The sequence below is a fragment of the Mus pahari genome, chromosome 1, assembly GCF_900095145.1.
Source record: "Mus pahari chromosome 1, PAHARI_EIJ_v1.1, whole genome shotgun sequence".
NCBI classification, from domain to species: Eukaryota; Metazoa; Chordata; class Mammalia; order Rodentia; family Muridae; genus Mus; species Mus pahari.
Window position 1 is genome coordinate 158,309,672 of NC_034590.1, and position 12,871 is coordinate 158,322,542.

Sequence of the window (12,871 nt, forward strand, 5' to 3'; positions counted from 1 at the left end):
CTTGCCTAGCAGGCACAAGGCCCCTAGTACCACAAAACAACTATATGCTAGATGTTCCATGAAACTAAAACAAGGAACTTTAAAAAACAGTTATTTACCCCTAAAAGCCAAACTATCAAACAAAAACCCTACTCCAGGTATAAGCAACTTCCTTTGAAGTTGTTGATCACAAATAATGGAAGGAATTGCCCTTGATTGCCCCCCAAAAATCGAAGGTAAGAACCTATTATTGAAGATAGCATATACTTCACATACAGGACTTGGAGGAACTTGGATGGAAATGACCTGGAAGTCTCCTCCCCAAGGACTAGCTCTCACAGTACCTGAAGGAGTAATGCAAGCTGTCAAGAGAAGAGCAATCAGTGTAACGCCTGTGATGCACAAACATGACCAGATGTCAAGCTATCACTAAAGATGCAACAGTGACACTTACTAATTGGACTCCTGTGCACTCAACAGGAGGGAATCCATGCTAGGCACTATAATCCTAGCTGTGGAATTCGAGCTGTGGCTGGTGAAGCCACGGAACCCAGAGAACCTACTATGCTGCCACTTATAGACAGTGGAAGTTCTAGCCACATGCTCAGCACCCCTCCTTACTCCTACAAGGAAGTGCAGCTCTCACTTTTTTTTTTTCAAGCAGAGATCACTGTAGAAAGCCACAAAAACTGTTCAAAATGCAGAGAACAACAGACTGTGAGTGCCCAGACCCAACTGATAGGTCTACAACACAATCTCTACACCCAAGGCTCAAGAACATTTTGGAAAAGGAGGGAATTCTAAGAGCCAAAGGACCATGATGTCTGCTGTGAGACAGTGTCCTTTGTGTGGCAGGAAAGCTACACCATGAACACTCAACAACAACTGCCTAAACAAGACCTGAAAAACACCACTACCAACTCACATGCCAAAATCAGTTGGGGAGAAGTCCTAAGGCCCCACCGATATGAAGTGCTATAGGAAATTAATGGTTGGCAAGAAAGTCAGAATCAGTCTTCTCTAGAGATGAGCCCCTGACAGGTTATTCAATTCCAAGTCGTCAGCTGTAAACACATACAGATATGAATAACAGTAAATGATCTTGCCAGGTTCTATTTATAGATTTGTATGTACATGTTACAGTAATAAGAGACTATGTATTTGAGGATGAGGTGTGTGCATTGGAGGAGTTGAGGGGGGTAGAGGAAAAGGTTTTTCAGTACTAACATATAAAAGTTTCAACAAGAAAGAAACAGATTAAATAAATTATTACACACTTTTTAAAAAGTACATTCCACTAGTCATTTGAATGAAAGCATGCTAACATTTAAAATGTCTGTGTGTTTGAGACAGGGTGTCATGACTCTGAGGCTGGCCTAGAATCCCATTTGTAACCAGCAACCTTAAGTCCCTGATCTTCCTGCTTTCACCACAGCTGGTATCACTTTTTTTAAAAAGCTATTAAGTTTCAGGTGCCAGGTTTTCCAAGTTGATCCTGTCACACAGGGCTCTTTCATTTGGCATTTCTCATAATGGCTCCCAGCCAACAGAGACACACAAATGGTAGAATAAACAGTTCAACCGTCTCCACATCAACTTCATCTTTCTGATTCTGTATTCAGCATTAAAAGGGGGAGGATTTTTGCTTTCCTGATACTAGGGGGTTTCTGTTACTGCTACTGGATTTTTGTTGTTTTATAGCTAGTTATTTTCCACAAACTTCTGCAACCAATCTCTACAGAATGCAATCAAATTTCAATCAATAAAGTTATATAAAACAAGGCATGTTGGCCCTCACCTATAATCCCAGCCCTAAGAGGCTGAAGCAAGAGAACTGCAAGCTGGAGACCAGCCTGAACTACTGAGTTCCGAGCCAGTTTAAGATTTAGTGAGACTCCCCATCTCAAGCCCCCTTCTCCCTCCCTCCCTTAAAAAAAAATAAATCATTTAAAACTTGGTAGGGCTGAAGAGACAGCTTAGAGATTAAGCACATTTGTTGCTCTTCAGGAGACCTGAGTTCAATTCCTAGCTCTCACATGGTAGTTCACAACCATTTGTAGCTCCAGTTCCAGGAAATACAATGCCTTCTTTTGATCCTGATAGACACCAGGCACACAAATGGTGTACATACATGCAGGCAAAACACTCAACACATAAAATATGAATAAATATAACATAAAAAATATGTAATGGTCAAATGAAAAAATTTTAGTACTCCATGATAATTTGTTACCAACTTCATTTAATGAAATTAACATCCTCAGGTTTGAACCTAAAAAAAAACCAAAAATCACCTCCCCTCCCACATTTTATTTTTAAAGGTTGGAGGGGGAGGGGTTCTTTTTATTCATTTTGCTCTAGCTCCAAAGAATCCAAGTAACATTATCTTGTAAAGAGCTTACCAGAACATCTGTTACTGGCTTCGTCTGGTACTACTGCCCTTAAACTGTCCGTAAGCGTCTCCTGGCTGGAAGTACAGCTTTCACTACTCACTTGTCACTTAGCATATGCCTTGTGATAGTCAGAATCTCATGTTAGTAGATGTTGTCACAAAAGCTAAAAACATCACATCAACACTTCCTGAAAGCATGTGTGCCTGAAATGCCTGCTACACTGCATAAAGGCCTGTTATAAAGCATCCAAAAATGAGAATAAGATCAAGTCCAGTAGCAGTAGTACACAGCAACCATCACTAAGTAAACCCTACATTTGAAGTCACCCATGGCGGCTCACTGCAATCCAAGCACTTGAGAAGCTTATGCAGCCCTGAGGACAGCCCAGGGCACAAAATGTCTGAGACCTTATCTCAAAAAAGCTAGAAAACAAAAAAGTAAAACATAAATATCTTGGTAAGATGTAAGCAGGTTGGTTTTTGTTTTGCTTTCTGGAAAGCAGTAAAAGACCCCCCATCCCCCTTTTTTTTCAAGCCCAGGCAAGCATGGTGGCACATGCCTATAATCCCAGCTCTTTGGAGAGCTGAGGTAGAAGGATCCCAAATTGGAGCCCCCTCTAAGCTACACAGCCAATTCAAGGTGCACGGGTGGGTGCTGGGCCCCTGGAAGAGGAACCCAAAATGAGCAGCTTAAAAAGGCTCTACCTCAAAATAAAAAAGGCCTGAGTGGAGTGCAACAGTAGACTGATTTGCCTACCCTAAGTTTAGTCCCTAGTTCAGTCCCCAGTAGAGAGATCCTGTACACTTTTTTAAAACTATCTTTTGTTTTTGTTTTGTTATTTTGTTTTGTTTTGAGACAGAGTCTCTAGTAGTTCTGGCTGTCCTGAACTTGCTACCTAGACCAGGCTTGTCACCTGACCCTGCGCCTCCAGTGAACCACCACACCAAGCTGAGAACCTACAGTTTATAGACATAGGCCAAGAAGTGTGTGCACAGTACTCAGAAAACAACAATTTTTAGGATAACCTGGGATGCATAGTGAAATGCAGTAACATAAACATCAACTTTTTCTAAATACCATGTTTGGGGCACCAATTTCCTCATACAGCTGAGACTTGTCACATAAATGAACACTCTCCTCTTAAACAGTCCCCCATAACCTGGTTCTCTTCAGGAAGACGTATGGCATCTAGTAAGACCACCAGGCACTCTGAGTACTCATATTAACCATAAGCTTCTGATGACTGTACATTTTCATACAACGGAAAGGGAAGGACATCTTATTTTACAGATTAGCTGGTTGAGAATAATGCAACAACCAATAGTACTGAATTTGGCTTTTTGTTAATCTTTTTGGTAAGAGTGAAGCTTAAACCAGTTTTTCAAGCTCAGGCATGGAGGAACAAGCCTATTAATATCTGTTAGGGACCTGGAAGAGAAAGATCCCAAGTTCGAGGCCACTAGGGTACAGAGCCTGTTCAAGACCTACAAACAGGTTCATATTGTAATGGAAATGCTCTTCGGAAGTAAGCCTGGAAGCATCGATCCGTGTATCAACAGCCCAGCATAACCACCTTACCACTGCGAGCATCCGCAAAGATTTTATTTATTTATTTATTTATTTTTATTTGGGGGGGAGGGGTCGAGACAGGGTTTCTCTGTATAGCCCTGGCTATCCTGGAACTCACTTTATAGACCAGGCTGGCCTCAAACTCAGAAATTTTCTGCCTCCTTTTGCCTCTGCCTCCCGAGTGCTGGGATTAAAGGCGTACACCACCACGCCCGGCTTATTTCAATTTTTAACTAGCTGGTTTGTTGAACTGGACCTCCAAGCCCTGATGTCTTCTCTTAGATAAATTCTTAGCCATTGATGGAAAATGCTAAGGTAACTATGTGAAAGATTTGAAGCCTTTCTGTACTATGTCTACGATAAATGGCACTGTTTTAACATCCTCCCCCCTTCATATGACGGCCAAAGGAATTTGCAATCCCTAAGAAAAATTATAGGTCTACGGTCATTATGAAACAATGTGCGGGCGGGCGGGCGGATGGGCGCGCGCGAAGAAGTGGTGGAGAACACGTAACCGTGTTGAGTGACTAGTCATTTCAGCCCTCGACTACCGAGCACAGCCCTCGACTACCGAGGCTGTGAAACAAATCCGACACAAACCTTCATCTAAAGCTTTTAAAGGCTGCGGCCAGGCAAAGCCAACCGCTCAAAACGCTGTTCTTGTAACAGGCCCCACTTCTGCATCTCGCCCTGCAGGGCTTCGGGGGCCCCAGAAAAAAAGGCGAGGGACAAACCGCCTCCAAACGTCTTTAGGGGAGACTTGCAATTGATGTGAGCTTTCCAGGAAGTACTGCGCACCACCAAACTGGCTCGTGGGCCATTCCGCGGGCAGGTCCAAACCCTGCCAGGCTCGCAGCCCATGAGGGGAGCCCCGCACCCGCCTCACGAGAACTGAGGCCAGGGTGCCAGCCCAGAGAGACGAGGGGAACCGAGAGCGGCGCCCGCCCGCCCACTCCGCGAGAAAGGCGGGGTCCCAGCTAGCGGACGCTGGGAAACAATGGCGCGAGCGTGACGTGGGCCGGGGGCGTCGCCGCCGAGCGGGGAAGGGGCTGCGGCGGGCCGGGGGCGCCCGAGCCGGGGGCGTGCGTCACGCCGGAGCGCTGAGGCCGCGGGCGCGCGGGCAGATCTGGGCCGGGGTCGGGGGCCCTGAGGAAAGGGACGCCCGGGCGGACGGCGGGGGCCGCTGGGTCGCGCGCTCGGCCGCGCATCCTCCCCAGCCTGCTCGCTCGCCGCCCGCCCGCTCCAAGCCCCCTCCCGCCCGCCGCGGGGGCCGCCGCACTCACCGGCCCCACCGCACGGCAGCAATCCTAGCGCGCAACTGCCGCAGCCGCCTCGGCGCGCGCCCTCCCCGCCCCCGCCGCCCCGGCACCGCCCCCAGCTCGCGCCCGGCCAGGGACCGGCGCTCTGTTCCTTACCCGGGCTCCGCCGCAGAAGCCGGCCGCGGCGATGCTCCCTGGCGGTTGGCCCTGTCTCGGCCCCTCACAGGGCTCGGGAAACTTCCCACAACAGAACTCCCGGGGCTGCTAAGCTCCGAGAGTGATGCACGTTAACAACCTATCCATTTCCTAGGGATAACCACCTCTTGGCTTTTTGCCTGCTCCCCTCAACACATTCCTGGCTGCCCCGCCCCTACCTTAGGTGACCACGCCTACTCTGCGAGAAGCTTTCCCAAGGGGGAAAGAGTGTGTCCCTTACTCGAGCAGCTGAGTCTTGTAGACAAACGAACCTGACGTTCTCCCTGGAAGACCTTGAACTCAACTCCGTGATAGTCATTGGGACCAGCTTTGGGGTTTATCAGAATGAGTTCAAATCCTAGTTTCACTACTTACCCAGTGAACCAACCAAGGAACCTGACTACACACAGTTGATTCATCCTAGATAATATTGATAGAATGAAACAATACAGACTCCAGGCTTAGTTCTGGATCCTAGCAAACAATAAATAGTAGTTGAATAAACAGACACCCATTACCGCACTTCACTACAAGATAAACCACCCACTAGGTCAAGAACATTGCATTCCTTAGTCTGGGCAGCTCTGGAGTTCATCCCAAAGACCAAATTCTAGTCCTGGGAGCCTCAGAAAAGCAACTGATCTACTGGTTCTTCGACCTCGGACTTTGCCCAAGATCTTCACGAGTTGGGGATATTTGATCCCTCCCATTGTTTTTCCTCTGTCCTAATTCTGAGGATCTTTGTCTTTCTCTCGGGCATTTGGCCTATTTGACTTTGATTTCCTTTAGATGGTAATCCAAGACTAAGCCAAGTTTTGTAGTACCATCATGATCAAGCAGGACTATGGCTTCCACTCTTTAACTGCCTTGCATTTGTGCAGTAAAGTTCTCGGTGCACACTAAGTATGGTGGCTTGCCAGTAGTCCTAGCTTCTGGAGATGCTACGACTAAGGCAAGAGGATTACGTGAGCACAGAATTTGAAGTTAACCTGAGCAACATAATGAAAGAAAGAAAAAAGGGAAAGGAAGCAATGGGGGGGGGGGACAAGGAAGAAAGAGGAGGAAGGAGAAGAAAATGAAAAAGAGAAGAAAGTTCTTGGCAGACATACTACTGACTCATTACACTTGCAGTCAACCTAAACCACAGGGTGTTTTTGAAAACACAAGGGCTCTGCTAACAGCTTCTACTTAGCCCTCCTGAGCCTTGGACCCTGCCTAGGTCAGCTGAGGATAAGCCCCGAACCTTTCACCTATTAGGCTTTTCAACATGGGAGAATGGTGTGTAAGCCAGTTTGCAGTTAGCTTAATACACCTGTAAGCCAAGTATGTTTCTATAAAGCCTGGTTTTGTAGGCCTGAAGTGGTTAACGCTTACCTTGAATCCCTCTCAGGAGGCAGAGGCAGGTGGATCTCTGAGTTCAGGGCCAGCCTGATCTACAGAACAAGTTCTGGGGCAGACGGGCCTACAAAGTAAGACCCCGTCTCAAAATAAGTAAATAAATGCCCAGTTCTGTGACTAGACTGGTACGGGCTGTGTACACATGACAGCAGATCACAACAGGAAAAAAGGAAAGTGCACACAGACTACAGAGAAGTATGGAGCAATGCAGTGTGTTAACAACGGTTTGCTTTCAGTGACAAGAGTTGGGTTTTTATTATTATTATTATTATTCCTTTTTCTGTTTATTTGAGTCTCTGTAGAACAAGTTAGCTTCAAACTCATGGGAATCCTCCTGTCTCAGCTACAATTATAAGCATGAGCCACTACATCTGGCTTTTCTTTATACTTCTTCACAAATTTTCCTATATTGTGTTACTTTTATAAATCTAAGAGGTTGGGGCACTGGTCCAGGAAGGAATGTGCTTGCTGCTAAGGCATTTGGGTCTGAGTTTCACTCTCCAGCATCCACACGAAGCCAGCGTGACTCTGTGTGCCTATCATCCAAAGACCAAGAGGTGATAACAGGACCCCTGGGCTCCTACCAGCCAGGCTAGCCAATCAGTTAGCTCCGTTCAGCGAGAGACCCTATCTCAAAATGTTTGCTACAAGGGGCTACACAGATGGCTCAGCAGTTAAGAGCACCGACTGACCTTCCAGTTGACTGACTTTACCTCCAGTTTCAGGGGATGTGACCCTCCCTTTCATGCATGTAGGCAAAACATGAATACACACTTAAGAAAAAAACTTTATTTTAATTGATAGAAGGTGGAGAGATGGCTCGGCAGTTAAGAGCACTTGCTGCTCTTCTAGTGGACTGAGATCTAGTTCTCAGCATCTACCTGTGAGCTCACAGCTGTCTGTAACTCCAGTTCCAGGGAATCTGGCACTCTTCTGACCTCCCTGGGCACCCAACACACACACACACACACACACACACACGCACATGCACACGCACACGCACACGCACACGCATACACAAACACACACATACACACACACACAAACACAATTTTTTAAATAGGTAGAAGAAAACAGAAGAAAACAGCTGACATTCACATCTAGCCTATACACACACATACAGACACACACACACACAGATTTGCAACACTCACACACTTATATAAACACACATGTGTACAGACAGGTGTACACAAACAGGTCTGCATACCTACACGTTTATATGCACACAGAGGTTTACATACCCATACACTTAAATACACATAAGTTGGATGTATGACCACTTAAATACAGTACTACATAAGTTTTTGAGACAGGGTTTCTCTGTGTAACTCTAAGTATCCTAGAACATGCTCTGTAGACCAGGCTGACCTCAAATTCATAGGTTACCTGTCTCTGCCTCCTAAGTGCTTAAAAGCATTTGCCAACACCTCCCAAGTAAAGTATATTTTATATTAAAAAGTATATAAAATGTAGTGCCTGGAAAGATGGCTTAGTAGTCAAGAGCACAGGATGCTCTTCCAGAGGACCCAGGTTTGAATCCCAGCACCAACATGGCTGGTCACAACCATCTCTAGTTCCAGGAGATCCAGTGTCTTCTTTTCCTATGACACCAAGCATGCATGCAGTGCACAGACATAGGCAGGCAAGATATCCACACACAAAATGATCCTGATCTACATGTACTAACATAAATCATATATATGTACAGTATATATACACACATATATGTCAGACCATATATATGCACATACACATAGAGACACATATACATGTCTTTTGAGAGAAAATATCATGTAACTCAGACTGGCCTTAAATTCCTATGTGGTCAATCTTGAACTCCTGCACGTGAAGCTGATTCTATCAGAGGACTAATGAAGCCAAGGAATCACGAGGGGCATATTTAGTATCTCTAATCTGATATTGGTTGAAGAATTTAGGCACTGTTTGGTCTAAAAAGTCACTCCACTGTGACCTTAGATGGCCTAGCACCTAACTCCCTGCTGAAATGCTCACGTGGCTGTCCTATCTCTACCTCTGTCTTAGCTGGGGTTTGTGCTACTGTGAAGAGACACCGTGACCATGGCAACTCTTATAAAGGACATTTCATTGGAGCTGGCTTACAGTTCAGAGGTTTGTCCCATAATCACCATGGCATGGAGCATGGTGGCAAACATGGCAGGCAAACATGGTTGCTGGAGAAAGAGCCAAGAATTCTACATGTAGACCACAGGCAGCAAACAGGAAGAAAAAGTGACATTGGGCCTGGTTTGAGCATTTGAAACACCAAAGCCCACTCCCTGTGACACACTTCCTCCACCAAGGCCGCACATACTCTGACAAGGCCACACCTCCCAATCATTCAAATCATCATTACATCTAATCTATACTTTTAAAATACAAAGTTCTATAAGCCTTGATTCTTCCAGACTGTGAGCAGATTCACAGCTTAGTTGGCAATTTTTCTGCTTCTTGACAGACACTTCCTTCCCAAATGTGTATTATGTACTGACCTGGTATCTAACACTGCCCAACACAGATGTGAGAGTCTGCCTTCATGGAATTTGCTGACAATCTGGAAAATGAACTTTAAATAAGTAAACAGGGCTGAAGGGTAGAGTGTTTGGCCAGCGTGCACAAATCCTGGCACCATATAAGACTGGGCAGGGCCAGCTTGCTGCCAAGCCTGACAACCTGAGTTCAACTCCTGGGACTCAACTGGTGGAAGAGGAGAATCAGCTCCACACAGTTGTCCTCAGACCTCCATGTGCATGTACATAAGTAACTCTTAAATGTTAAGGAGTATGCTTGGTGGCACAACCCTGTGATCCCAGCACCCAGGAGCGAGACCAGGAGTTCAAACAACTAGAAAATCGAGTATGTGCAAGGCCCTAGATTCAATTATCTGTACTATAATACAACAAAAGTGGAGGGGGGGTCCCAGAAGGAGCCAAAGCTCTGCCCCATTGATGACATTGACACACCCAGCCTTCAGTACAATGGAGAAGAGTACACAAGCTAAAACAGGAACTGTAAGAGTCAGACCCACAGTTTAAATGTTACCTGCCAGCCAATCACCTCAGAGTTACAAAAAGTAATTCACTAGAGTCAGGTAAAAACCCATTGGAAACATCTACTGGAGATTTACACCATGAGAGATGATCTACAACTGTTAGCAAAATCTTTTTTTTTTTTTAAAGATTTATTTCATTTCTATGAAAACACTGTAGTTGTCTTCAGACACACCAGAAGCGGGCATCAGATCCTATTACAGGTGGTTGTGAGCCACCATGTGGGTGCTGAGAACTGAACTCAGGACCCCTGGAAGAATAGTCAGTGCTCTTAACTGCTGGGCATCTCTCCAGCCCCTATGAACACCCTTTCTAGCCATCTTCCCTAAATACCCTTTTATATATATGTCCTGGGTTAGCCTTAATTGTCCTGAGTTAGTTTTAATTATCAACACAGCATAGCCTACTATCATATAAAGTCTCAGCTGGGGACAGCAGTGCAAGCCCAACATTGTGTGTGTGTGTGTGTGTGTGTGTGTGTGTGTGTGTGTCTAGGTGTTGAACCTGGGGTATTGTGCATGCTAGGCAAATGCACTGAACTACACTAACTAGGTCAGTGTTGAACATTCTGCTGTATTCTGAAGCTGAAGTTGTAAACAGTGTGAGCTGCCTGACCTGGGTGCTGAAACTGGACTCAGGTCCTCTGGAAGAGCAGTGAGTGCTCTTCCCTGCTGAGCCTCTCTCCAGTCCATTCTTATATTTCTGCCTCTATCCTGTGATGTCATTAGCCCTTGCTCGGAGAGAACAGTACAATTTGTTTTTAGTAAGAACTGACATATCACCACCCTTCCTCCCTTAGTGCTCATTTAATGTCAGTGTTAATTGTCAACTTGGTATAGCATAGTGCCATATAAGAAGGGCATAGGAGGCAGAGGCAGGTGGACCTCTGTGAGTTGAGGCAAGCCTGGTCTACACAGAGAGCTCCAGGACAGAGTTATGTAGATAGACCTTGTCTCAAAAACAAAAACAAACAAACAAACAAACAAAAAAGAGTAGCCAGCAATTGAGCGACTGCCTGTTTCAGAAAGACCTGGGGGGGGGGGGCTGTCTTGATTGTCAATGATGTGGGAGGTCCCAGCCTGTGGTGGATGGCACCGTCCCCCAGGAAGGTAGTCCTGGACAGTATAAGAAAGTTGGCTAAGCTTGACCCTAGGAGGAAGCCGGCAAGCAGTCTATGGCTTCTGCTTTAAGTTCCTGCTTGAGTTTCTTGTTGGGGGATGGTTTGGGGCACTCCATATTCAGATGTGATTGCTATCCCTAGAGATCTGGTTGCAGTTCAGATATTGGCATTGTCAAACATCTCCTGTCTCAGTGTTGTGTAAAAATTGTTTTTTTTTTTAATCACCTCTGATTGGTTAATAAAAACCGGATCAGCCAATAGCTGGGCAGGAGAGAATAAAGCAGGACTTCTGATCCCAGGGTAGGGGCCCTCTGATGGGGACCAGAGTGGCTGGTAGAGAATTCAGTAGGAGGAGTCACAAAGAGGAGACTGTCAAGAGAGAGTGGCCAGGAGAGGGTGGCTGGAGCAGGAGGAGACAGAGCAAGACTAAGATGGCAGGTAACACTGAGGGCTGGGGAGGGGCTGGGAAGTAGGCCAGGCCGACATGGTCGCCAGGCCGGCATAGCATGGTCGCCAGGCCAGCATGGTCCAGTTAGAAGAGATGAGAACCCCAGCCAGCCATAGTGCAAGAAGCTTTTTCATAAATACACTGTGTCATTATTTCAGAGCTAGCTAGCGCAGGAGGAAAGAAGCCACGAGCGTTTACAGTTCCTGCCATGCCTTCTCTCTGTGATGGACTGTGGCCCTGTAGGCTGAGACAAACTCAATCCTCTCTGGATGCTTCTGATCAGTGTTTCATCCCAGTGACAGAAACTCCTGAGGACTGGGAGCTACACAGATCCCTGACAGACAGAAAGATAGGGAAAGAGGCCACAAGCTGACTGAAGATGGCAAACTTCCCGCTTCTTCCTCACCACTGTGACCTGAGACAAAGACCTAGAGTAGAGGGCATTTTCCCCCTCCAGCAGGGCCCCGCTTCCCACTGCGCAGTCCAGGCTGGGCGGGGATGAACAAGGCTACTCCTGAACATGTTTACTCAAAGCTGTGAACATACCAGCTCTCCTCCCTTTGTCACATTAGGGAAGGGGTTCTGCCTTATCCCATCATAAACACGTATTTATCCGAAGCTGTGGGCCTTTTAAATCTCTGTTTGTTTGTTTGTTTGTTTGTTTGTTTGTTTGCTTAAGCTGACCAACCCAAAACTGGGGAAAGGAAACCCATCCCAGGCCACCAAAAACACTACCTGGTACTCTTCGAGGCCAGAAGACAGCAGCGGATGGCCCGGAACCAGAGCTGCATACTGTTATGAGCTGCTGTGTAGGTGGTGAGAACCAAACCTGGGTCCTTTAGAGAAGTAGCATCCTTTGGAAGAACAGCAAATGTTCTTAACTGCAGAGACCGCCCTCCAGCCCTGTCTTTTAATTCTTTAATTGGTGGAGGAAACAAACCAATCAAGAGCCCTGGTTAGTAGCAAAGCCAAAACAGTAAGGTCCTGCAAAGCGCTTCAGTGGGCCTGGGACTGTACTTGGCCAGTTAATCAGTACCCACATGGAAGCAAGGTCTGCAGCACTTACCCGCGTATTAGGAAGCCAATCTGATGACAAATATGGGTAATTTTAGACTTTCTATTATTAGTCAGTGAAAGCGTTCCCTCAATGATTTCATTCCCAACGTGACGTTCCACTTCAGCAACAGTAAACAACCTTCTGGCTGACTACCAGGAAGCTACACAAATATAATTATTTTTGGGGTCAAGAAATGCAAATAAAAGATTTAACAAATTTGTTTTCTGGACACAGACATTTGTGGGAAGTGAAAGGTGTAATGAGAGGGGGTGGGGAGGGCTTGCTCATTGAAGCTTTCCTTTAACAAGCTTCACCACAGCCGCCAGCCTCTCTCTCAGCCCACCCGCCAGAGCCTTCTCTTTGCTTTTAACTCTGTACAGTT

The 12,871-nt window shown here is 46.2% G+C and overlaps 1 protein-coding gene across 3 annotated transcripts in view; it reads right to left on the reverse strand.

Moving 5' to 3' along the window:
* Nt5c2 (5'-nucleotidase, cytosolic II) overlaps positions 1-12,328 on the reverse strand; it is an 89,290-nt gene extending 76,962 nt beyond the window's left edge. The window contains exon 1 of one of the 3 annotated variants that reach the window (XM_029531059.1): positions 12,168-12,328. In XM_029531059.1, the coding sequence (XP_029386919.1) occupies positions 12,168-12,223 (56 nt within the window). In that variant the 5' untranslated portion in view covers positions 12,224-12,328. Of the gene's footprint in view, positions 1-4,541; positions 4,707-5,224; positions 5,277-12,167 lie in introns of those variants that run through there. The other 2 variants (XM_021194076.2, XM_029531108.1) reach the window with 2 other exon arrangements.
* Between the last annotated feature and the right edge of the window lie 543 nt (positions 12,329-12,871).